The sequence below is a fragment of the Leopardus geoffroyi genome, chromosome C1 (genome assembly GCF_018350155.1).
Source record: "Leopardus geoffroyi isolate Oge1 chromosome C1, O.geoffroyi_Oge1_pat1.0, whole genome shotgun sequence".
In the NCBI taxonomy this organism is placed as follows: Eukaryota; Metazoa; Chordata; class Mammalia; order Carnivora; family Felidae; genus Leopardus; species Leopardus geoffroyi.
This window is the reverse complement of record NC_059328.1, coordinates 44,041,632-44,067,345: the sequence shown is the minus strand read 5'-3', so window position 1 is coordinate 44,067,345 and position 25,714 is coordinate 44,041,632. Positions and strand designations below refer to the sequence as shown.

General features: G+C 51.7%; 1 protein-coding gene across 5 annotated transcripts in view; it reads left to right on the top strand.

Moving 5' to 3' along the window:
- SSBP3 (single stranded DNA binding protein 3) overlaps nucleotides 1-25,714 on the top strand; it is a 165,089-nt gene that overhangs the window by 25,968 nt on the left and 113,407 nt on the right. The window contains exon 1 of one of the 5 annotated variants that reach the window (XM_045477491.1): nucleotides 21,006-21,164. The exons of the other annotated variants lie outside the window; for them this stretch is intronic. Coding sequence (XP_045333447.1) covers nucleotides 21,024-21,164 — 141 coding nt within the window. The 5' untranslated portion in view covers nucleotides 21,006-21,023. Of the gene's footprint in view, nucleotides 1-21,005; nucleotides 21,165-25,714 lie in introns of those variants that run through there. 5 annotated transcript variants of the gene reach the window in all.

The window sequence follows — 25,714 nt, the reverse complement described above, 5'->3', positions numbered from 1 at the left end:
AATAAGGGCGGGCTAATCCCCCTAAAAGAGCCAAACCCACACTTCTGGCTCCCAGAGGCCCACCCTCGTTACAGGATAGTCTTCATTATCTTTAAAACAAGTGTGAGAGCGGTCACTTGGGAGGTAAGCATACATTGGGGGAGGATAACTTGAACGTGGGGGAAAAATCTAGTCATAACCTTGATTTGCTGAGCATATGGAAACGACGGGCTTGATTGAGTTTTTCATGGTGAAAGTAGGAGCTCCAGTGCCTGGTTTCGAACCTGGTTTCTAACCAGGGGTGTGAGGATGTGTGCTTCCTGAGGGCATGGGGCTGGGCGCCTCACATTGGACTTGAGAGACCGGGGCCTGTGGAGGTCAGGTGGGAGCGGGTGTGTGGATTTGCTGAGGCAGAGCAGAACTGGGGCCGGTTGGTGTGGCCTCATTGTCGCCAGAAGTAATTTTCCCTACTTAAAATATTTCAAGTTATTAATTTAACCATATACGTTTAAAAGCACGTTAGAAGAGATAACGTGTAAATTTAGAAGTGTTCTACTCTGCTCTCAACTTACATAAAAAAGTTGACTCCAGTTCTCCACGTGCATTTTTGGCATCAGTGTCTTAAATGCTGTCACCAAAGCCACTTTTTGTCTTCTTAACCCACTTTTCTAGCACGTTTCACCAGTACTCCCATTTGAGTTGTTTGATACATGTAATTTTTCAGATTTACATACGATTCTGTCTCTAGGAATTTTATCAAAAGCCACAGGGATCCATTAGAACATTAAAACTATTGGATTTGTAAAATTTGCCTCATTGGTATGTATTGCTGAGAAGCAGATTTGAGACCCCCGTTTTGATGCTGGAAAGTGGGGGAGGCATTGCCTGTTCTGAGTCCCCTGTAACCCTGGTATTTCTCGGAGGCTGTTTCTTTTCTCTGTAAAGAACAGATGACAATAGTGCCTAAGGCCCACTTCTCAGGATTAAGTATGTGAAGAATGCAAGGCAGTGCCCTGTATGCAGTAAGCACTCAGCAAATGCACTGTTGGAGGTTGGACTGGTTGGAGCACTCTGTCCCTTCTGGTTTGCAGAGTGACTTTGAGGGTTTACGAGGGGAAGCTGGGAGACAGTCCTTGTAGGGAAAGCCAGGACCACGTTGGGTTTTGGAGTGGGGGGCCATTCCGGGGGAGGGGGTCGCACTTTCAGCTGATGAGAACTCAGTAACAGGAGCGAGATGAGGCCTGAGGCCTCTGGCCTTGGGACCATTTACTCATTGTCCTCTTTAAAAGTAGTCCCTGTGTTTGGGCTCAGGTCATGATCTCACGGTTTGTGGGATCGAGCCCCTCGAGCCCCCCCCCCCCCCCCCCCCCCGCGCGCTATTGGTGTAGAGCCTACTTGGGATTCTCACTCTCTCCTCTCTCTGACCCTCGCCCACTTGCACTTTTACTCTCTCTCTCAAAATAAATAAACTTAAAAAAAAAGCAGTCCCTGTGGCCTGTCCTCCGTCGTTCCTAGAGTGTGGCATGTTTTCTCTTCTCTTGGTTTGGAGCCTTGTTGCCCAGGAGGTGAGAGAAGACTTGACCAGTGTGTAGATAGGACTCCTAGCGAACATTTAGGCTCTGTCTTTCAACTGTCTTCATTTCAAAGCCAGCAGAAGCTCAACTCGATATAACGGGCACCAGGTCCTGCGCGTGCCCGTAGATCTCTTTCGTCATTGCCACGGTCATTTGCCATCTCAGGATTGGGGGTGATGTGCCGCCCGTTCCCCTGGTGCTTGGTTGGGGTGGAAGTTCCGGGGATGGACAGTAGCCGAGGTGTGTGTTACTTGTGTCCAGCCTCATGGGGCAGATTTGCATCGCCGTTTGTAAATAAGGGCTGCTTTGAATACCCACCTCTGATGCACCTGTGGTATCGGCTCTGCGATTCCCAATTTAGATGGCTGATGGTAATTTGAAACTGAAACCATCAGAAGTATGTATCTCATAAAAAAAAGAAGGGCAGGGGAGATAAGAGCCCCCCCCCCCCCCGGAAGTTGTCACCTAGCTGGGACCTTCCATGTGGATGGCAAGTGTCCACACCGACCGCATGTGGAGGGCCCCGCCTCGCACCAGTTTGTCCCTCAGATACTGTATTTCATTGAGAGAATTAGCAACGCGAAACGGAGAAGGGTGGTGTGTTCAAGTTACTCTGTGTAGCTTTAAGCCACGCGTCGCCCCTTCCAGCTGTGAACTATTTCCCTGGATTAGCTTTTTGTGGCCCCAGAACGAGGAAGGAGTATGGCAGTGGTAAAATCAGGGTAAAATGAATTCCAAAGACTGAGACTTTAGGTATGTAGGGTTGGGGTGGGGGGCAGGTTTCTTTTCTGAATGGGCAAGGCCTAAGGGCCCCTGCCCCTGCCCCTCGGGTGTGTAGGGGAGGCAGAAGGCGCAAAGGAGACACCCAGAGAGGACTGAGACACCCTGAGGGAGTGGGAGGGGGCCCCAGGGGTGGTGGTGGCTCTGGCTTGGGGGAGGGGTCGCTATTTGCATAACTGATTGTTGCTCCCGGGGATTGCTGTGGGGGAAGGGAGGCCAGTACAAAGGCTCCTTCCTCTCCTTCCCAACCCCTCCTCTCTCCTTCCCTCCTTTGCCCACCCCCCTTCCTCCCCTCCAGCGCCAGCTGTTGAGCCTGGTCAGCACCACCTGTGCCCCCTTGGATGGCTCAGGGTTGGCCTTGCCCCGCTGCCCAGTGGACCGGGTTTTGCTGCCCAGGCTCCAGTAGCAGGGGGAGCTACCGCAGCCGCCTGGGGAGTCCAGATAAAGTCCAAAGGAAGGCCTCTGGCTGCGCGTCTCTCTTTAAAAAGTGGTACTTTTTAAGACGGTTTTTTGCGTGAGCTCTGGAGTGCTTGCCTTGACCACCTTTGCTACCTAAACTAGCCTTGGGGGAGACCTTGGCCTGTGTCCCCTTTCATAAGGTGGTTTACCAAGGCCTATGTCTCGTGGCCCACAACCTGACGCTTGGAGATTCACTGGAGTCAAGGGTGGCTGGTGGCGGGGGTGGCCAGTAGCAGCATCAACCATGTCTCAGAATGGGAGTCCCACGGAGGTGCGCTAGAGATGATCTTGCACTGACGCGGGTGCAGCACTTAGTATTTTGCTCACCACTGCGTATCCTAGGCAGTAATACCTGCTGGGTCCACCACACATCTTTGTGAAACCAGTAAGTAAAAGGATGCATGCGGGTGGCGTGACCCCCAAACAGGAATAAATACGACCTAGCGGTTTGTCGTCCACTCTGTTGGCCATATTTATTGAGTGCCCTTGGGGAGGCCACCTCCCTGCCCGAGCCTCAGTTTCCCCATCAGTAAAATGGCGATGACGTTCTTTGATCAGGCTGCCCTGAGACTCCAGGGGGACGCGCTGTGGATCATTGCCATGATGCTGAGCTCGTTGAGCCCTGCAGGCCCTGACCGGAGGGTCCTGCCCAACATCTGGGGAAATGAGGACAGAAGCAGGCCCTGGACTCTTGTGCCCACGAATGGAGAACCACATGGCAGAAAGCTGGTGGGCTGTGTAGGAAGCTGACCTGAAGGGTGGGCTATGTCAGTGTCCTCGCGGCCTGCTGGGTGGTCTCTCCTCTCTGCGGCCTTGTTTGTTTTGCCACAGGACAAAGTTAGTTTGCTGTTGGCTGGTGAGACTCCTACCAGTTCACCCAGGGGGTGGGGGTGCCATGCTGCTGTTTACATCTCCCCCGGAGGCCCTTCCACTTCTCCCTCCCCCACACCAGAGTTCCATCATCGTGCTGAAGCTTAGGCTATTGTCCTTTTAACAAAGTGAGGACGGAAGGCATTTCAAAGCAAATCCATGCCCTAGTGGCCAGTGAGTTCCCCTGACACCCCCGGTTTGGGGTGGGGGGGGTTGGGGTGTCGGTATTATAGACAGCGACTGCACCTCCCCCTCAACTCTTGGGGGGCCGGGGCTGGGTGCTTAGTACTGTAGGGGATGGGGGTTTGCTTTGGGAAAGGAGGCAGAGAGCCGGGGAAAGCTTGTGCCCCGTGAACGGCTTCGTTGACTGCTTCTTTATCTGACCCACAACTTTTTCAGCTATGAGGTGGGGAGAGCGTAAGCCTCCAACCAGAGGATAGTTGAGAGTGGTCTGTGAATTAGTTTCTCTCTGGAAAATGTTAGGGATTTGGTACTGATAATCCTGGAAAGGCTTGGACAAGTCAGGAACTTGCACAGGGAGGGGCAGGGCCATGGCTCCTGAAGGGAGTGATGACTGCCCTTTTGTGGCTTGCTGAGGGGGTTCATAACAAGGGTCACGGGGACTGAGACCACTTTCCCAGGGTGTTTGCTCAGAGGGGCTGTATTCCCGGAGCCCGCGCCCACCTTGTGGGTAGCTGTAGGAGTTAGGACTCAGGGCTCCCAGCCACCGGGCCACCCTGGCCACCCCCAGACAACCTGTGTCTCTTTCCTGTGAACTTCCTGGGTGCCAACTCTAAACATCAAGAATAGCTGGTCTTTCCTGTCCAAGCAGGTTTATAGTCTAGTAGGGATTATGGGATGAAATAATGGTAGCTCTAGCTCCGGTGGTCCCAGATCACACATAGCCTGGAACAGGCTCAGCCCATGGCACTCAGCTCAGACGCTGCTCTTGGGTGTAAATATGTGGGGGTGGGGGTGGGGTCTGCCGAGCTAGGGTGCTGAGAGGCATTCCTGTGTTTTAAAAACAACACTTGCTGACCCGTCCAAATCCAACCAGCAACCCCCCCCCGCCCCCCGCCCCACAGTCAGAGGCCCAGTTGGCTGGATTCCCATAACTCTTCTCAGTTCTACAACTAGAATCAGGGAAGGTGGCGCCTGCTTTTTATAGAAGAGGAAACTGAGGCCCAGGCAGGGAAGAGGCCGGCTTGATTGATGGAAAGAGGCCCCAGAGGCTCTTGAAAATTTCCCTCCAGCCCTCGGCAGCAAGCTGCTAGGTCTCACCTTGCTCCCAAGGCCGTTGCTATTAGCAACCAACTTCCCCTGTTGGTTCTGGGGGCCCTCGAGGGGAAGAGGGAAGAAGGTGGAAGCCAGGCTGTCAGTCAGTCAGGTGGCATTTGAGTGTCTGTGTCAGTGGGTTAGTGCAGGTGACACTGGGGGGAGGGCCTGGGTGCCTCAGAGCCATCCAGTGAGGAGGCCCGTTGGTTTGCTATTAATTGTTCCCAGTAACGGGGAAATTAAATGCAGGGACACCTCACTTTGTGCAAAAAGATGCCACATCGCTGTTAGACGATACACACAGAAGAACAGAAAAGGAAGAAAAGCAAAGACAAAGTAGAGGATCACTAGGCAGTAAGGTCTGCTGGAGTCCGTAGACTTTGCTCTTGTCCTGGCCCAGCTCGTCTCCAGCTGTGTGGCCTTAACTTAATCACATGGCCCCACTGAGCCTCAGTTTACCCATCCAGAAAACGGGTCAAGGTACAGGTGTACATTAGCAGTGCAGATGTGTGATGCTTAGCACCTTCTCTGACACTCCTGGCCCCTCTGTAAAAGATGACTGGTGTGAGAACTGGAAACCTGCGGAGGGTGGCTTGCCAGTCACTTGGTTACATTTATCGGGTGTCATCTGGGTCCTGCCAAGAGCATGGTGCTCAGGGGGTACAAAACTGGGTGAGGATCAAGTTGATCTTTGTCCAGAAGGGTGAGCAGACTGATTGACAGTCGAGTAGGTAGGTCCTAGTCCGTGCTGGGAAGGGGATCCAGGCAGAATCTGAAAGGAACCCAGACAGGGGAGTCTCCGGCAGCCTCAGGGGCTTCTGGAGGGGGTATTGACGCTAGGCTGCAAAGGAGACAGAGGAAGAGAAAGTGGAGGGGAAGCGCTTCCCCGGCAGGTGCAGATCTTTGTTTTGGAGGCCTGTGGACAGTGAACATCGACAGCGGTTGACATTTGGGCTCCGGGTCTGTGCCAGGCTCTGGTCTTGTGTGTGCAAAGTGACAGTTCCCATAACCCACCCTGTGAGGTAAGTTTTTTTTTTTTTAATGTTTATTTTTGAGAGAGAGAGACAGAGCGTGAGCGGGGGAGGGGCAGAGAGAGAGGAAGACAAAGCATCCGGACCAGGCTCCAGGCTCTGAGCTATCAGCACAGAGCCTGACGCCGGGCTCGAACTCACACATCGTGAGATCATGACCTGAGCCGAAGTCGGAGGCTTAACCGACTGAGCCGCCCAGGCGCCCCATGTGAAGCAAGTATTATCCCATTTTGGAGTTGAAGACCTGGGCCACGGAGAAATTAAGGGGCTTTTCCAGGCTCACACAGCATGGAAGATCCCGCATTCACACCCCGAGAGCCAAGCTCCAGAGACACATCCCCACCATGGCCACTTCTGAGTTACTGCCTTGCCTGACAGGATCGGATCTATTGCCGAGAGGTAGATGCTCATTAACTAGCGGTACGACCCACTAGTTGGGCGAGCTGGGGAGTCCTCCCCGCCTCAGTTTCTTTATCTGTAAAATGAGAATAACCCGTGTCTCTGAAGTGAGGTTCTCGGATGGAGTCTGCTCTGTGGGGTATGTCCAGAGAGTGCTTTGTGGGCAGGGAGCTGTGGCCCCCCCCCCCAGCAACTTCAGGAGGGGTGGTTGCAAGGGAGAAAATATCCAACCACAAGGTAGTCTCTCCCCTCCCCCACAGTCCTTGATTGAGAGGCCAGGAGCCTGTGGGACTTGGGCAGGATTAGATAAAACGTGGGCAGAGTGCCCGGCCCAGCACTGGCACACGCACGGCCCTGGTAAACAGTAGTCATTTTCATTATTGTGTCTTATCTCTCGATATTAGTAATTATTATTGATGGTCCTCTCATCAGTCCTGTGGGGTGATTTTGGCCTCGCTTTATAGAAAAGGAAACAGCTTGGAGGGTGGATAATGCATCCAAAGTCACAATAATTGGCAAGACGCGCTGAGTTTCTGAGTCGGGCGTGTCTCCTCCTGTCCCTGCCCTCTTGCGTTACATCACGGGAAGGCTCTGCCAGGCCCTCCTGTGTGTCGTAAGGCAAGGCTTACAGTTTTACCAGGGCTTTCTCAGAGACCGCCTTCCAAACATGCTGGTTGTGTAAGGTGAAGCTTTCTCGTGGACATGTGGTCTCTTGGTCTGTGCCAGACTCTGGTCTTGGATGCGTGAAGTGACTTAATTCCCATAACCAACCCTGTAAGGCAGGCAATATCCCATTTTGCAGTTGAAACCTGGGCCGCAGAGAATTTAAGGGTGTTTTCCAGGCTCTCTCAGCGTGGGAGACCCAGCGTTCAAACCCTGAGAGCCAGACTCCCCCACTTGGATGCTTGAGCTTGTGATGGTGTCTCTACTCCACAGCGATGCAGTTGCCCCTGGTGCTGATGTATGAACCACCCTCCCCCCCCCCCGACCAAATCCAGACCCCGAACACCTCCATCCTACGAGAACGTGCGGCCCCTGTGTGGACAGTCCAGCGTCTGCCAGCATGGTGATCCAGTACAGTTATAAAAATAATGCAGTGGAACAAGCATCTGTAGCTTTGGGGTTGCCTGGAGCCTTTCACCATGGCCCTTTACAAGACCTCCAGACCCCCTTTGAGTGGTCTCCAGGCAGCGGTATCATTCATTACTTCTCTCCCGCCTCACCCCTGCTGGGATGAGGTAGTTGTCCCTATCGATTTGCAAACCGGCCCCTGTGGTTCTGAGCCTTTGGGTCTGCAGGCCGTGTGTGGCCACAGCACAGTGCCAGGCAACATCGGGAAGAATCCGTGAGGATGCAGGGATCCCGGGTCTCCTTGTCCTGTGTGACGGCGGCAGAGAACCGTTCCCAACTTCAGAAGTGAGCCGTGCCTCATCAGGACTGCCACCCTCCCAGCCACCGCGCTTGTGCTAATTCTTTGTTGATTTAGAAGCCTCTTCAGGATCGTGTAGTGCCTCAGGGCCACTCTTGTGGAGAGGAACTGTAATCCCTTAAATATAATAATCCCCCGCACTGGATACTTTATAGCACGGTCTCCCGTACGCGAGCTTGTTGGCACCCTCCAGCAGTCCTGGTGGAGTGACGGACAAGGCTTATTATCCTGTTTTGTGGAGGAAAAGGCAGGTAGGTGGCTTTTGTGACTTTCCCAAGTCACACGTCCAGTATACGGTGAAGCTGGGAGTAAAATCCAGTCTAGTCGTGGTACACAGGACAGATGGCAGATGCTTGGTGCACACACTGACACTCCTCCCTTGCTCGCGTCAGACATTGCAAGTTGATCACCGTGACTCTTTCCCTTGCGCCCCGGGTTCCCAATTACTTTTAGTAGCGCATTCTAGCCGGCCGTTGTCAGCTGAACAACATCGGCATGCAAGGGGAGTTCCTTGTCGTCGGTGTCACACGCGAGCTGGAAGTGGGCCAGTGACGTTGCCTGCGTTTCCTGGTTGTTTGGATTTCTAGATAAGTGAAAGCCGGATGCGCACTGTAACTGGATTCCAGTTGGAAGCCGTGCACCTTTCTGACAGAGCCAACTACCGGCTTCCAGGAAGGCCCTGGAGAGTCTCAGTGAGATGCGTAGTGGTTGACGGAGGGAGGGCTGCTCGAATTGGAGTGCCAGATGGTGATCCAGAAGGGGATGGAAGGTGGGACAAGCTAATTGCTGAAACGTGATTGAACCCTCCTAGTTGGAGAAAGCATGGAGGAGGCAGCACAAACGCCTTTCTCTTCCAGATACCCCCGAGTTCCACTCCGTGTTTTGCTTTCTCATGGGTCGTCCCAAGGATGACCTTCCACTCCACACAAAGACCCTCACGGGATGTGGGGATCCCGCGTGGTGGAGGGGTGATAACGTCGAGGGGTGTATGTGCCCAGGAGGTCGTTGGGGGTGCCATCCTTGAGAATCCTCTGTCTCGGCCAAAAGACCAGGGTCATGTTCTCAGACTGGTTGGCGAGTCTGAATATCCAGGCCTGTTCTGGGCATCATCAGATACCAGGTTTGAGGTGGAGGTTGAGTTTGAAGTTCTCATTCAAGTTGAACCTTGAATTCTGCATCTGACCTTGGATAGCCAGACCATGAGCACTTCTTCACCTCAGCCTTTCCTCCATGCTGAGCCACAGAAACCGTCCGCCACGGTCACCTAACTAGTGGCTCTCTTGTTTTGATCGCGTAACTCTTCAAACATCAGCCGATTCCTTGCTGTCAGCCTCCACGTGGATATTCTTGACCTTGGTTTCCAAGGTGCCTTTTCATCCGTCCACTTAGTTGCACAGACCCTCTCATCTCCCCCAGCAGTGTCACCCCGCTCCCCGCCTTCCTGCCCACGGGCAGGCTCCCTGGTTCATCCCCAACCCTAAACCCGCGGAGCCTCTTTTGGAGTAAGTTCAGCTCAAACCCTCACCTTTTCCAGAAAGACTGGCCTGGCCCCTCCATTTGAGAGGACTCTCCCACATGAAATACGAATTTAAAGAAAGCCAACTGTAATGGTTAGAAGGTACCTTACAGGGCATAGGCTTCGGTAGTTTTTTTAACTTACTTTTTTTTCTTGGTGGCAAGAGAGCCCTTTCTCTAAATGAAGGCTTCTGTGGAAGACCAAATAATAAAACAGAAAACAGAACTGTCCACTAGTTGAAGGGACGTGGGGTGCTGAGTCCTGCCTGCTGAACCTCCCACCTGTACACCTCCCCTCCTGGCCCCCGTGACCCTCTGATTTAGTTCAGTTCCCAGGCGGAGTGGTTGTGCCCAGGGAAAAGAGATGACTTAGCTGAAGATTCCCTAGTAAGTGAGAGGGATCCCCATGCCTCCCAGCCACATCTGGGGTACTTTCTAGTTTGTCAGCATTCCCCAGCTCTTCAGTGAGATGTTCAAACAGGTTTCAGTGAAGGGTCTGCAGACAGCTTCTTGTGCGAAACGCAGGGGTAAGCAGTTTCTTTAACTAGGGCTTCTCGAGTTTTTAGTGCATTGGGATGCATTGCAGATCTCAGAAGTCGGGTACGGTATAAGGTAGTGGGGTGTGGACAGATAGTATAAAATACAGTGATTCTCAAACGTGTTTGGCCACAGGACCTTATCTGGTTGAGGAATCCTAAAACGGTTTCAGAAATACTACAGGTGGGAAAGTGACTGGGTTGTAGTTGGCGATGAATATATATATATATATATATATTTTTTTTTTTTTTTTTTTAATGTTTATTTTATTTTTGAGAGAGAGACTGAACGTGAGCGGGGAGGGGCAGAGTGAGAGACACACACACAGAATCCAAAGGAGGCTCCAGGCTCCAAGCTGTCAGCACAAAACCCGACGTGGGGCTTGAACCCACAAACCATGAGATCATTACCTGAGCTGAAGTTGGACGCTTAACTGACTGAGCCACCCAGGTGTCCCGGTGATCAGTATTTTCAAATGTTTATTTATATTTTGAGAGAGAGAGAGAGAGAAAGTGAGAGCACATGTGCATGTAGGGGAGAGAGGCAGAGAAAGATTCCCAAGCAGGCTCTGTGCTGTCAGTGCAGAGCCCAACGTGGGGCTTGAACTCAAGAACTGTGAGATTATGACCTGAGCCAAAATCAAGCAGAGTTGGATGCTTAACCAGCTAAGCCACCCAGGGGCCCCTGATTCCCACACTCTCTCCCCCCTGCACCACCCCCCCTCCCCAGGACAGCTGTGATCTGGTTGTCAGTCCAAGAGCAAGTCCTTTTTCCTGGGCCAGGATGTAGTATCTCCATCCTAACAGCTGTCTGTTTCATCACGAAGCCTCTGATTTGGTGTCTCGTGAAGGGCTCCCATAAGCCTCTGCCCTCCCATGTCTTTAGACAGTTTGTCTTTTCCAGTGATCACCAGGTAATTCACTGGTCCCTCATGATGGAACATTAAGATCGTCGCCGGTTTTCTCGTGTTGTAAAAGGCACCGTGATGAACGTCCTCGTGGCTATTTGTGCACGTAGATGGGATGGTATTCTTAGATGTGGAATGGGTGGGTCACATGGTATCCACAGCATGCTTTATAACCACAAGTGCATCAGAATTGCCACCACATCGCTTCATAGTCTCCGAGGTTCACTTCCCAGCGTCGTTCTTGGCAAAGGTATTAACCAGTGGAGTCGGAAGACGCCGGCTGCACAGGCAGCCTTGGCCTAGGTAACCAGCACCTGGGAAGTCAGAGGAGGGCCTCATGTTGTTGGCCATGCTGTCTTATCTGGCCGGTCTGGCACTGGAGGGCCCCTTGCTCATTCTCCTCTCACCCTGCTGAAGCTCCGCTCCAGCGGCCGGGACTTCATACATATTAACTGACTTAGATTGAGAGGTTTTTCCCCGTGTAAGAGCTTGGTAGTGGAGACCCATTTATATGAATGCTTTTTATGTCCCTGAAACCTTGTGCAAGAGGCACAGATTGGACTACAGAGACAATGGGGTATCAGGGGCCTCGTTTACAAGAAGGTTTCTGTCGCCACTTTTATTGCCTGGATCCCGCCTGGCTCCTAAAGGGTGGTTGGTGTTCTGAGAGGGGGGTGGGCGAGGGGCAGAGGAAGAGGGAGGGAGAGGATCTTTAAGCAGCCTCCACACCCAGTGCGGAGCCCCCGCGGGGCTCCATATCATGACCCTAAGATCATGACCTGAACCGAAATCAAGAGTTGGACACTTAGCCAACTGAGCTGCCCGGGAGCACCAGGGGTGGAGGTTTATGGGCAGCAGTGGTTGGTGGCATTCTTTTTTCCCCTCTTCCTTTTGGCTCAAGTAGATCATTTTGGAGGAGGACTGACTCGTGGATATGGACTAGAATGAACCCTTCCAGCGAGGGGGAGGCAGCCACACCCTGGCCTTCTGTGTGCAGATGGTGCATCAGAACTTTGTTTGCTGCTTCAGATGAGTCCCGTGAGATCACGTGGTCCCTTTCCTGCTCGAGGGACCTAAGGCGCTGAGAATTTGGGTACCGTGAACAGTGTCACTCAGCTATAAGAGGGACAGTATTGGGACTGGCAGCCTGGTTTGTCTGACTACAAAGCTGGATCGTGCCACGCCTTTTGTCCAGGAATCTCTAACCTTTATTCGAATTAAGTCTGAGTGGTTACAGGTCTTGTAGGAGATGAGTATAACGTGATTCTTAATTTTTAATTATGTGAATAGCACCTTTTTTTTAATGTTTATTTTTGAGAGGGAGAGAGAGAGAGAGACAGAGCACGAGCAGGGAGGGGCAGAGAGAGAGGGAGACACAGAATCTGAAGCAGGTTCCAGGCTCTGAGCTGTCAGCACAAAGCCCAATGCGGAGCTTGAACTCATGTGCTGTGAGGTCATGACCTGAGCCAAAGTCGGATGCCACCCAGGCACCCCGGTACCCAAGTACTTCTTATGTTAAATACTGCTAAAATGCAGAGGTGTATAAAATAAAAAGTAAAGAGCACCTCCTTGCACCTTGCTGCCCTCTTTCTTCTGACAACCAGACTTAACCTTCTGGTCCCTTTCTTTGCATTAACATGTATTAATATCTGCTCTGGTTCAGCCCTGAAAGCCATTTCAGTTCTGACAGGAGGCCTTAGTGCGTGCCCACTCTATTTCTTTAATTTCAGCAAACCCAAATTAAATAGCAGCATGATAACTCACTGTAGCTTTGGGTAAGTCACCCATTCATGAGAGATAAAGCATCGAATCTCTCGTCCATATACTTGGGGTAAGAGTCCGGAGCGTCACAGGGTTTTTGAGAGAATTATGAGCCAACAATGTAATGGTCTGGTATAAGGCACAAATGAAGGTTCGAGAAAGTTACCTGAGATTGTGCCCCCGCGTTGCAAGATATAGGAATGGACGTAGTTAGTTACTCTGCCTAACTCAGAGTCATGTGGACAACAATTATATAAATAGCCATGCATACAACATAAGCTATAAGTAAGCTATAAATGTCACCAGAGAGGTGTTAGCAGCAGTTGGAGCCCTGGGCTCCAGTGGGGGAGCAGTTAAACCACGGAGGGTATTAGGGAAGGCTTTCTGAAGGCAGTGCTCTCCAAGAAGGAGGGGTGGGGGGGCCTTAATAATGCTAACTTATTCAGCCTTGACTTTGTGTCGGCCAGTGTTCACCACATTTTATGTAACCTAACTCATCTTACCCACACGAATAACCATGAGGCGAGAACTGTAGTTTTATAGGCGAGGAAACTGAGACACAGAGAGGTTAAGCGGGCCGCCCTAGGTCACACAGTAAGGGTCTGAGCGAGGATTTGAGCGTAGGCATTCATTGCTCTCACTGGCCGTGCTGCACAGCCCACTGGATTTCAGGGAGAGTCAGTCTGGAGGGGTGTAGCAACCAGCATGAGCAAGGCTGGGGGGTGAGGCCATTGCTGGCAGAGCTGGGGATGGCCAGGGTGTGCGGGCAGGTGGGAGTGGCAGTTCATGACATGGCTGGATAGGGTGATTGCAAGCATGTCAGGGAGCACCTAGAGCCATTAATATCTGTGATAGTTGGGCCTCCTCCCCTCCCTGCTCTGTCACTTGAGTGGGGGAGTAGCTGCCCTTCCTGGCATCTGCCTTGCGAGTGACAACTCCCAACCTGCCTGCCCTGCTCTCGTGCCACTCAGTGGCTCATAGGCAAGCTGCCTGCTGTTCCTCGGTTTGTGTTTGCCCTTCCCTTCAGCTTTTCGAAGAGTAGAGTCGTGTCAAGTTGCTGGTCATTGCTTGTTTTTGAAATTCATTTAAGAAAATCTACTTCCAGGTTTGTCTTATACTAGCCATTACACACACACACACACACACACACACACACACACACACACACACACACAGAGGCATGCATACCTTCCTTGAGGGAACCATATTGGTGACACGACAGGGCATGTCCTCACCTCTCGTACCTGTGGCTGCCAAGGGCCTTTCGACATTGTGTGTGATGCCCTTGCACTTTGATTGCTTCACCGTGCGGCACAATGGAGCCTCTGTCAACATGCCAGCTAATTAATTTTCACTTTGTAATATTGCTTCACCCCTGTGCACTGTTCACGGTGTCCAGGGTTTTCCCTGGTGCTGGTTTGAGGAAGGCTCTGGAAAGGGAGGATGTGGATGTGAACCCTCCCTCCTGCCCCTTCTGCGGAGGCCTGGGTCTTTCCCATCTGCATTTCCCTCTCAGCCCGATTTCCAGTAGCTGTTTTGGGGGAAGTGCTGGGCGCTCCTTTTGGGAGAGGTCTTAATTATTAGAGTGTTAAAATGAGCACAGACCTCTCTAATTTGGTCTCCTCAAGGGCAGAGTTGTGTGAGAACCAAGAGAAGCTGAAATTGCAGACAACTGGTAAAGACGGGCTGTTTGGGTTCAGCACTGCCAAGTTCACTACCACAGTGGCGAGGAGGGGTGGGCCTCTGCCTGGGCAGGGAGAGGGCGGGATTTGTAATTAGCACATGCGCTTTGGGTATGTGGAAGGGGTATTTCTAAAGGGCTTAAAATAGTGTGTCTTTTTGGATATTAATTTGCATAGGCCATTCTATGTCACCTTCCCCTCCCCATTTTTTACATTGCTGGTGTTAAACTTGGGCCAGGCATTCACATTTGCAGAATTGAATTTTCTGTTTATATTTTTTCCCCGTTGCTGGTGTTTTATTATGAGAAGCCTCACCTATTGTGTTGTGTTAAAAGGAGTGCTGGGTTGGAAGGCAGGAGGGACCTCTCAGTCTTTCTTGCAGCCTGACCTTGGCAGGTCACCTCCTCCTCTTCGTGCCTCAGTTTCTCCATCTCTGAAGTGGAGGTGCCAAACCAGCTATCCTCATTCTTTGAAAGCCATCTATTATTACACCCTTTGTAGTGGGTTATGTTTGACTCCAGAGTAAGGTTCAGCAAGCTTTTTCCGTGCAGGGCCACGTAATAAATATTTTAGGCTTTGTGGGTTGCATGGTCTCTGTTGCAACTACTCAGCCCTGCATCGTAGCGCAAAAACAGCCGTATATAATACAGAAATGAAGGGGTGTGTCTGTTCCGGTAAAACTTTATTAACATTTGGCTTGTGGACTTTAGTTTGCCAGCCCTAGCTCTAGAGTGTTCTCTTTGTTTTTGTTTTTTAATGTTTATTATTAATTTTTGAGAGGGAGAGAGCGGGAGCGAGTGTGAGCGGGGCAAGGGCAGAGAGAGAGTGAGACATAGAATCCTGAAGCAGGATCCAGGCTCTGAGCTGTCAGCACGGAGCCCAATGCAGGTCTCAAGCCCAGAAACTGTGAGATCAGGACCTGAGCTAAAGTCAGACATTCAGCTGAAGAATTTCTTCAGGGAAGAATGTCTTACTTGAGTTAGGGACCAACCTGAGCTCTCCTGAGGCCCAACCTTGCCGCGAATCTGGTCTGCCCTCTCGGTTTCCACTCTGGTAACTGGGAGGTAGTCTGTCCAGACTCTTGGAGAGCAGGAGTGTCTAGCTCTATGCAAATTACCCTGTTCGGAAGAGTTGTAAGATTTGGCAAATCCCAGCTTAAGTCTGATTAAGGAAACTCTACCACAAAACAGCATACTTTCTCCCTGTATCCTTTCCTTCTATATTTTCCCTGTGATACATCTTGACAGGGAGAGGAAAAAAAAAAAACACAAAAAACAAACCCTGCTTGCTTTTTGTCAGCGTATGGCTTTCTTAGGCTTTTATTTCAACATTAAAAAAATCGGTGGTACACAGGGTTGTTTCAGGGACAGCACTGTTCTGCTCCTTGCTCATACACAACTTCTTGTTTTTTTAAGAAACTACTTTGAGAGGCTCCTTCTTTGAGGGCCTGAGGACACTGTGGTTAGTGGGGGTAAAGGAGTGTAAATAAAGGTTACCCCTCTTCTTTGTAACTGTCAGTGTGGTATCAGATGGCTGATATGGTAGCAAGATCGTCCCTCATTTCTTTGAATAGTGCTAAATAATGCTTTTCTTCCAGGTGAAGAAATGCTCAGTATTCACATTATTGCTGAGGGCTGTCACATGTCCTCTGTTGGTCCTTCTCTTGGGAGTTGAGGAGAAGGGAACATTTGTACCCATTTCCCAGATTGGCAAAACAAGGCAGGGTGCCATTGAAGAGCTTTGCAGTCTGGATTGGAAATCTCACGTGGCTACCACAAGCCAGTGTCTTTATCGTTTTCCTGTGGGACTGAGATGTGACTCAGCAGACAGTATCTGGGGGTTCAGGGGTGCTGTGCTAGAGTGGGCTTCCTAAGGCCTGGTGCCTCCCTTTACCAAGAATGCCCTCCAGAAAGTGGAGCATCCTTACGGTGGAGGCTGGGAGGGTTATGCCCCTCCCACTCTCCCAGACTCCCCATGGAAATGTGCAGTCAGAGTGACACAAGAGTGTGCTGTGCAAACGCACTTTGAGACCCGTCACTCTAGCCCACCACCCCCATCCAGTCAGATTAGTGACTCCCGGGAAGCGCACAGCTCTTATAAATGTGAGGTTCTGCTGTTTATCGGGTGGAGAGGGGAGAGAAAGGGGGAAAAAATCCACCACTAAAAGCAGAACTAACCCCCAGGGCAGCCTAGCATGTGGCTGAGATACTCTGGCAAATGTTTGGACAGCTTAAGAAGATAAACTAGGACTTAAATAAATAAAACCAACTACCTGGTCTATGGAAAAAAAAAAAAAAAAAAAAACAAGGTAGATTTGGGGGCCTGCTATTTCCTGAAGCTTTCAAGGCTGGGAGCACGTGGGGTGGGAAATGTACCATTGGGTGACCCTTCCTGGTGGAATAACTTCCTTCTCCGGGTCGCAGGAGCCCGTGCCTGTGTAGGGCCCTCCTGGAGGAGCCTGGGGTGGGCTGGAGGTTTCAACCTGGTGGAGTCCTCACTCGCCGCCCTCTGTGGCCCTGAGGAGGGCCTCAGCCCAGATGCCCCTCCTCCACTCATTAGCTAATTGGTCTTTCCACAGAGCAAAGCAATCCCTGGTGTCCCCCAACCTCCTTCCTTTGCCAGGCCTATTTTGGGGGACGAGAGGACTGTCAGTGGAGAGCCTGCTCTGTGGACTGACACCACTCAGTGGACAAGAGGAAAGTTTTTTTTTGTTTTTTGTTTTTTTAAATTTATTTACTTTGAAAGCGCAACAGAGCAGGTTCCGTATTGCCGGCACGGATCCCGATGCGGGGCTTGAACTCAACGAATGGTGAGATCACGACCTGAGCTGAAATCCAAAGTCTGACGTTTCACCGACTGGGCTACTAAAGTAATCGGTACACCCAAGGTGGGGCTCGAATCCATAACCTCGAGATCAGGCGTCGCGTGCTCTCCCGACTGAGCCGTCCAGGCACCCCCTGAGGAAGTTTGCTCTTACTTGAGCAGCTACTTGTGCCGGGGATTGTCCGGGGGGTACAGTGTTGGCAGCAGCCCCCAGCATGCTCTTGGGGAGCTCATGGTCCAGAGTGAGGAAGTGAATGGTGAGGAAAGTGGAGTTCTTCCCCTTGCTAGGGTACTTGTGTGGATGTGTTGGTCTGTGGTCTCCTCTGCTTGTCCTAACCGTGGAAATCAAAACCTGGGTGAAGATAATCAAATGCGATGTCAGACTGGGAATGAAAAGGGGTATATTCTAAATATTTCCTGAAGCTACCCAACAAATACTTGCGAGGCTGTGAACCCTTCTTTGCTGAGCTCTTTTAAATATGTCCCCAGTCTTTTCCCAGGAGAACTTCTGGTTGCCTCCTAATTTTAGCGAGGAGGGAGAGGTGACCCTGGGGGTGGGAGGGCAGGAGGCTGGCCACGCCTACCTGTCAGGGAGAGTTAAAAATGAGGTCTTTTACCTTTTAATGATAACGCACATTGCCGGGCAGTATCCTAGTGATGTGGAGGGCCTGAGTGTGTCCTGTATGTCCAGTAAGGTCACTTGTCTTGATTTTGGCTGTCACTTGTGCTGCTCATAGGTATTGTGTTGATATACACCACGGATTACAGCCTTGCTTGTTTTACTGCGGGGAGGAGGGTAAGCAGGCTCCCTACCTCCTGTCTGAGGTCTGGGAGGGCTTGCTCTATTGGGGGCAGCATTTCTCTGCTTATTCCACTCCAGCCATCGGTGTGGGTTGAATCGCAGCTTCAGAAAGGCTCTTGTCTTCCTTTTAGGGGTGTTCAGTTTTCCAAATATTTCCCCTCTCTCTTCTTCAAACCTTCGTCTGTTTAGTCTTCTGAGAAGGGAGCAAAGAGCTTGAATGAACGGCATAAGATTAAACATTTACATCTTTGTAGTCAGGACAGGCCAAGGTGTAGATCGTGAATCTTCAAATAACGTTATTTTGGAATTGGTCTTGACTATACTTTAGTCCCAAATTGGCATCTCCCATTGAGGATAGAAGTTCATCGTAAAGTGTAGAACTGGAAGTGACAGAGGTCCTTCTGTGAGTGAGGGTTTGTGGAACCTCACTCTGGGCTAACCTTAACCCTTGCAAGGTGCTTTTATGGGCGTTATCATATAATCCAGACTGCCATCTGCAGAGGTAGCTTGGTGTGGTTCTCCATCTTGCACATGGGGAAGTTGAGGCTCTAGGAGGTTCGGTGACATCCCTTAAGTCTTGTGTCCTGAGCTTGTGCTGGGATTTAAGCATATGGGTTCTAAAGCCTGTGCTCTTTCTATGGCACCACACTGCCTCCTAGCTTCCTCCTTTGTGGCAGCTCCTGGGGGGACCCGGGCAGGCTTCTGATTAAAGCCATTTGTGTGGCCAGCTCACCTGGATCACAGATGTGGGAACCCGTAAAAACTGGCTGAGGACCCCTGAGCCCCTCTGGCATTATTATTTTATAGCTGAGAAAAGATGCCCCATAGAGAGAAGTGACTTGCCAAGATAGTACAGTGAATGTGTTTGCTGATGCTTTTTAGATGTTTGTTGAGTGCATTCCTGGTGTCAGTGTTGTTATACCACATCGTTGGGGAGAAAGCAGTGAACAAAACAGACCAAAATTCCTACCCTTGTGGAGCTCAAGCTGAGGGTTCCATATTCCCATGCCATAACTTCCTACCCTCAGCTTCTAGACAGCTCCTTTATCCCACCATAGATGCGGGGAATGCAAAAATAATTTTCGTGTAATATTTTGAGCCTGAACACAAGGAGAGAGGTGAATCAGCGGGAGAAAAGAAGTTATGCAATTGACTCTAAAACTAAGGGAAAAGATACTTGGTCTGCTCATTTGTTTTAAATACCCATTCTTTCTACAAGTCAGTCTGTCCGTCCTTCCTTTCTTTCTCTCTCTTTCTTTCTTTCTTTCTTTCTTTCTTTCAAGGAACTTTTAAAAAATGTTTATTTATTTTTGAGAGGGGTGGCCCAAGCAGGGGAGGGGCCAAGAGAGACAGGGAGACACAGAATCTGGAGCAGACTCCAGGCTCTGAGCTGTCAGCACAGAGCCCGATGTGGGGCTCGAACCCACGAACCATGGGATCATGATCTGAGCCAAAGTCAGGTGCTTAACTGACTGAGCCACCCAGGCGCCCCTCTACGAGTATTTCTTGAGCACATGTTATGTGCTGGGCACTGTTCTAGGTCCTCTGTATTCGGCAAGTGAACAAGGCCCTGAAGGAGTAGCAGTTACGATACACTTAGTTCTCACTGACACCCAGCAGTGGCAGGAGATCGAGCTCTGGCTTCATGGTGATTACCGATTTGTGATCTGAACATTTTCCCAGCATGGGTGGTGAATGTTGATCTCTGTGGCCGCCCTCTACCCTCAGCGTGCCAGATTGGGCAATGTTGGTGATCGATTCCAGCATGGCAACCCCCCCCCCCCCCCCCAAACGGAGAATACCTGCCTGCCTTGTTTCTTACACGGGGTCTGTTCCCCGACTCATTTTCTGATCGTCTGCTCCACAGAGGCATCCTAAGCATTTGAGTTTTTACATAATGGAGTTTTCCTTACTTACCCAACTTCTCAGTCACCACCTGCAGCTTTGGCCACAAAAACAGTGACCTCTGCAGCGGGGAAGAATTTGACCAAGGATGTCTGGGGAGACTTTCTATTTATAAAACACCCTCTGCAGGTTAGTGAGGGGCAGGAAGAACATGTTCATGTCCCCTTAGGAGTCCTACCCACCCCACCCCCCTTTTTAAGGAAAAGCTATTTTATTATTTCTTTTATTTTTAAGGACATTTTATTTTTTGATGTTTGTTTAATTTTGAGACGGAGAGAGAGAGCATGCTCACACAAGTGGGGAGGGACTTAGAGAGAGGGAGACACAGAATCTGAAACAGGCTCCGGGCTCTGAGCTGTCAGCACAGAGCCTGATGCGGGGCTCGAACCCACGAGCTGTGAGACCATGACCTGAGCCGAAGTCGGACGCCCAACCAACTGAGCCACCCAGGCGCCCCAAGGATATTTTATTTGTTTAATTTTGAGACAGAGAGAGAGAGAAAGAGCGATCACACAAGTGGGGAGGGACAGAGAGAGAGGGAGACACAGAATGTGAAGCAGGCTCTGTGCTGTCAGCTCAGAGCCCCACGTGGGGCTCAAACCCACAAACCGTGAAATCATGACCTGAGCCGAAGTTAGATGTTTAACAGACTGAGCCACCCAGACACCCCTAAAGGGTATTTTATTGAGAGAGACAGAGAAAGAGCGTGAGCAGGGGACGGGCAGAGGCAGAGGGGGTGGGGGGAGAGAGAGAGAATCTCAGGCAGGCTCTATGCCCAGCACAAAGCCCAACTTGGGGCTTGATCCCATGACCTGAGCTAAAATTAAGAGTTGGATGCCCAAGTGACTGAGCCGCCTTGGTGCCCCAGGAAAAGCCATTTTAAAACATGCACAGCCTGAATGCTCCCCTTTGCATTTTCTTCCCATCAGCACCTTACCATTTGATAACCTCTAAAGTCCCTTCTGAACTTGAGACTCCCTGGCCCAAGTTTTCTTTCCAGTGTCTGCTTCCCCTTCATTGATGGGGAACTCACTACCTGACAGGGCAGCACATTTCAGTTTTAGACAATTAGAATTAATGTCTGTTCTTGGTATTACCACCACTAAGTAGAAAGACTCCCTCTTCCTTATGACAGCTTTCTTGGGGGGGGTGGTAATTATAGCAACTCATTCATGTTCTCTGTTCTTCCCATAAAACTCCCCCACCTGCACCAGTGGGTTTCCATTTAAAATAGCTCCTGTTCTGTTTTGGAAGGCTTCTCTCCTGGCTTCTGGTTTGCCAATGTTCTTCTGAAAATGTGGCTCCCAAAACTGACCTCCAGCCCTACTCTTTGGCCCGGCACCCTCGAAGTGTCTGGAGTTGGCAAGAGGGAGAAGTGTGGCAGGGGCGAAGATGCTCTTGAGTCAGGAGCTGGCCGCGATCCGCTTTGCTCTGTGGTAGGTATTAAGTGCGTTCCCAGGCCTGTTTCCTGCTTCCAAATGCCAACATCCCTGCCTCTTATGTGAGGTTTAGCTTAATCCCCAACCTTACCTAAATGTTACTTCTATTATTATTCAGAGCTGTGGGTAGAATTTCCCTGTGTTGTTGAGAGCGTGGGTGGGGACTCCGTAGCGGGAGGCCCACTCTGCCTGGAATCCTCCTCGCCGGGTTCTTTGTTCAAAACCCCTGTCCAGCCAGGATGGTGCTGCTCTTCTAACGTTGCTTATTCGAATGTCTTCAGAGATTAGACGGGACAACTCCCTTGGTTCGCCAGCAGGGGATACTGGGGTCCAGAGGGTAGAAGTCAGCTTGTCCCCATTCTCCTGTCACACGGCAAGTGAAGTTAGCCTTTGTAGCTGGAAGGCTAACTTAGCTGGAAGGCTAAGCTGGAAGGCTTCTTGCATCTTTTCTTGGTACTCTCTCCCACCCTGGAGTGAGTCTGGGGCTGCAGCTCCTGAGAAAGGGTCTTTAGTTTGCCGGTTGTAGAATTGAATTGTCTGTGAGGGTTCTGGCTGCTCAGCCCTGGCCAACAGGTACTGGGATTTGCACAGAAACCCTCATACCCTGCCCTTGCTTTCCTCTGTCCCACCTGAGCTGGTGGGCTGGCCAAGCGTTAGGGGCACACCTAATGAGAATCCAAGGATCCGGTGTAGCCATCAGATACCGAGGGCCTGCTGAGCACAAGGCGGGTGGAAAGCCGGCAGAGTACAGGGGATAGTTGCCATGGAAGAGGTGCTCCTTGAGGGGCAGTAGTTTTCACGGTTGTATGCATGGTGCCTGGCACATAGAAAGTGCTCGACATGGATTTGTTGAGGGAACCAAAGGATTTGGATAGATGAGACCAAACAATGGATAAGCTTGGTGGCAGCCTACCCATCTGGTGGGCTAAAATGGAAAAATGCCGATTCCTTTTTATCTTCCAAGTGTTCTTGGAGCTCCTACCCCATCCTGGACCCTGCAGAGGGATATAAAGGTGTGGTCACAGCCCTGCCCTCGAGTAGGTTAGGGAAGGAGACCCCAATATAAGGACCCCATGTCTAGATGGTAGGGGAAGTTAGCACTGGTTGCCCAACTGCCTTGGCTTTGGAGCATCCTCCTTTGAAGGGCCCCTCCCGGCTGCTCCTGGAAGTGTCCCCCAGGTATCACGGTGGCCAGTGCTTGCTGCCCAGTGATAAAACTATAGCCGAAGCTAGAGTGCCCTCCCTTCCTCTTCCCGGGGATGTGGCCTACCCTTAGCCGCCCCCACCCCACGGCCGCTCTTCTGCTCCTCTTTAACCTGACTGAGCGGCTGCTGTGCGTGCAGAAGGCCTGGGTGACGGGTGAGCATGATAATAAAAATCCTCACTCCTCTCTGGGCGCCGTGCCGTTTGTGGTACGTCTCGTTAATCACTTGGCAAAGAGAACATTAGTGCTTTAATTCACTGGACTGGATTTCCTTCCAGGTGTCCCCCGGCGGGGGTGAGAGGTGGAGGTGGCCAGGCTGGCTGGGCAGTGCTTGAGGTGGGGGTGAGGTGACAGGGTGGGCAGGGTTGCATTTTCTCCTTTTTCTGTCCCAATAGAGCCAGTACAGTGCCTGGGAACCCCCTCCCTGCCCTCCAGAACACACTACTGAAGCACTGCCCACCCCCATGTTGCACATCCTGCCCCCTCCTGCCAGTTCCCCTGCCCAACTTTCTAAGTGAATCCAAAGCCTTCTGTGAGGAGAGGGGCTGTGGTGTGTGCCCAGCACAGTGGCCTCAATTTCCCCTTGCCTGCTTTGGCGGGGTGGCGGGGTGTTGCGTTAGGCACTCTGGGGAGACGTGGGCAGTGCCTCCCACCCCCTGCTGCTGCCCAGCCTGTCCTTTGGGTCCTGGGTACCTGGCTTTCTTCCCTTCCTCTCCTCCCTCCTACCCCCTTCGCTTCTGTCTTTGCTCTCTCGAGGAATCAGCCCCCCTTCCGTCCAGGGACCCCTTCTCAGCCCTTGGGGAAACCACACAGGCCTCCTGTGCTCCCATCAGTGGGCCCTGTTCCCTTTCTTCTCCAAGTCTCCCCCTACGGAAGGTATGGCGTGAGGCGAGGGGGCCTCACCCCCAGTGCCGAAGCCCAGCCCGAGTTTTTCTGCCCCTGCGTGGTTTTATGAAGTTTCTCCTGTCAAATCCAAGAGGCGGAGGAAAGTCATCTTAAAGATTTATTCCTCAGGGACCCCCTGAACTCTGGTCGTTGAGCACAAAGAGGGTTCAGTGTCTGGGGGTGGGTGGGAGACTCTCCCTCTGGAAGGAGGGAGGGAGCGGTCCGGGCGGTTGCGGGAGTGGAGGCCCCTGCCTGTGCATCTCCGATGAGTTGCAGATGTGGGGGGTCAGGGGCGGGAAGAGCCAGCCCCCTGAGCTCTGGCTCCCCTTGGAGCATATGCACTGCAGTTTCCGGGAGCTGTGTGTGCATGGTGGGGGGGGGGGGTGCGCCGCGGGGAGGTGGGAGCTTGTTTGGCAGCAGGCGCCCATCAGACAACTGGAAAGTGCCAGTGCTTGCCTGGCCATCTGTCCCCCTCCGCCTGGCTCCTGTCCGCCTTCTGCTTACCACAGAAGGGCCCGGCAATAGTCTGCAGTGCGAGGGCACGGAGCCTGGCCGGGAGGGGCAGGCACGGTCCCATCTTGCCTTTGTTTATTCCCATCTTGTCCCCGGCTCCTGTGCTCCGCGCGAGTTGCCAGGTGCCTGAAAAGTTTGCTGTGCTGCCGCTCATCGCGGTGGTTTTGTGGGAAGGGAAGGTGGATGTGTGCTGTTTTGTCTGTTTGCTTAAGTGAGACCTTCGCCCTTCCCCCCGTCTGCTGTTTGCCTCCGTCCTTGCTTTAATTTGTAAAAGTGCCGCCAGAGCCAGAGCCAGAGCCGGAGCCGGAGCCAGAGCCGGCCAACTCTCCGCGGTTTGGGCTCATCTGCACACCACCCTCCTCGAGCTAGTTAAAGGGTTAAAAATTATGGGGAAGTTCAGCCGGCACTTGCAAGATATGGTTGCCGTAGCAACAGGCCTTCTAATCTGGTAGGTGACCTGAGAGACTGGAGAAGATGTAGGGGTTGGTTTGGCATTTCATTATTTCATGAGGCTGCCTCTCCAGCTGGTTTCTCTGCTGAGCTTAAAGCTTGCTGTTCCTGCCACTAGAATTACTGGCACATTCCAAAACAACAGTGTTGATGGCACTAGCAGTGCGTTAATGGGGGTCTGGCCAGGCAGGGTGGGCGGAGGAGAGGGAGCTGGGTTCCAGGAACCCTAGCGTGGGACTTGTCCCCTCGCACAAAGAGGGGGGGGGTGTGGATAGAAGAGTGTGCGCTCAGGTTCGCTTTCCTGCATACAATAGCTGCCTTCTTAAAACACCACGGTGTAAACGGAATCCTGTTTGTTAGTGCCCTGAGAGGGACTGGCTTTTTAGAAGGGTTTTCAGGGAACTTGTTTAGTTGGACAAAAATCCTCTTTAAATTTTGGGGCCCCTGTGTAAGGTGGGGGGAGACCCCCCCCAGGGCAATATCTACACTTGGTTTTCCCTCCTCTTTTACTTACCTCCAGATGGATGTGGTCCAGAAATTCGGTTCAGTTCAACACATTCATTGCGCGTCTCCTGTGCTCCCAGCCCCGTGCCCAGAGCAGAGAGAAGTAGGACAGAATACCTAGTTCACACCACAGTCCTGGCCAGAGAGGCTCCCGGTCTCCCAGTCTGCGAGGGGCCTTCCTTTTAGAGTGACCTTGTATTGAGGACACCTTTCTCAGAGGGGTCTGCTCTGTTTCTCTTTTTGCCTTGGCTGTGATTGCCCAGAAATCCATGGGCCTGGTAATTGGTATGTGTAGATGCCGTGCTTTTCTAAGCACCGTGTCCTGCGTAGAGTTCTCTGTTAGCTCAGGCCCCGGTTCACAGGGAGTTCCAATGGGTTGACTTCGTGGGTTTCTTGCTTTCCTCAGTTTCTTCCTTCTAGAGAGGTTGAGCATGCCTGAGATTCGTGAGGGAATTTTAGGTGGTGTCGTCCCTCTCTTTGAAAGAGCGAGGTCTGTGTGTTAAAGGCCTGGCGGGTGGCTATGGAGGTTCACTGTTCCCATTTCATAGATGCAGAAGCTGAGGACCAGAGGCAAGGGCATATCCACTCTTGGGGCTTCTGGATCCCAGACAAGGACTTGCCCCCACTGTGCCAGGTCCTTGATGGCCTGTCCATCCACTGTGTGTATGGCCGGTGTGTGAGAAGGTTGGGCTGGAATGTGTGGTTCTTGGTGGGTGGGAATTTGGGAGATTGGGAAGTGTACTGTAGAGGTCAGAAGGACAGGCACCCTTACATGATCAGGAGAGTCCATGGATGGTAGGGTGCACTGGCCACAGGCTTCGGTTTTCTGGTTCAGAGGATCGGGTTGGGCCAGTGGAATGAGAGACTCACCCGTTGCTGGCCAGCATGGCCCGTGTTGGGATGTGGGAGTGTTCTGGGGAGGGCACAGAGGTGCCACCTGCAGCCTGTGTGTGATCAGCTCAACTTCTGGTCCCCGTGTGCTTTGGGTGGT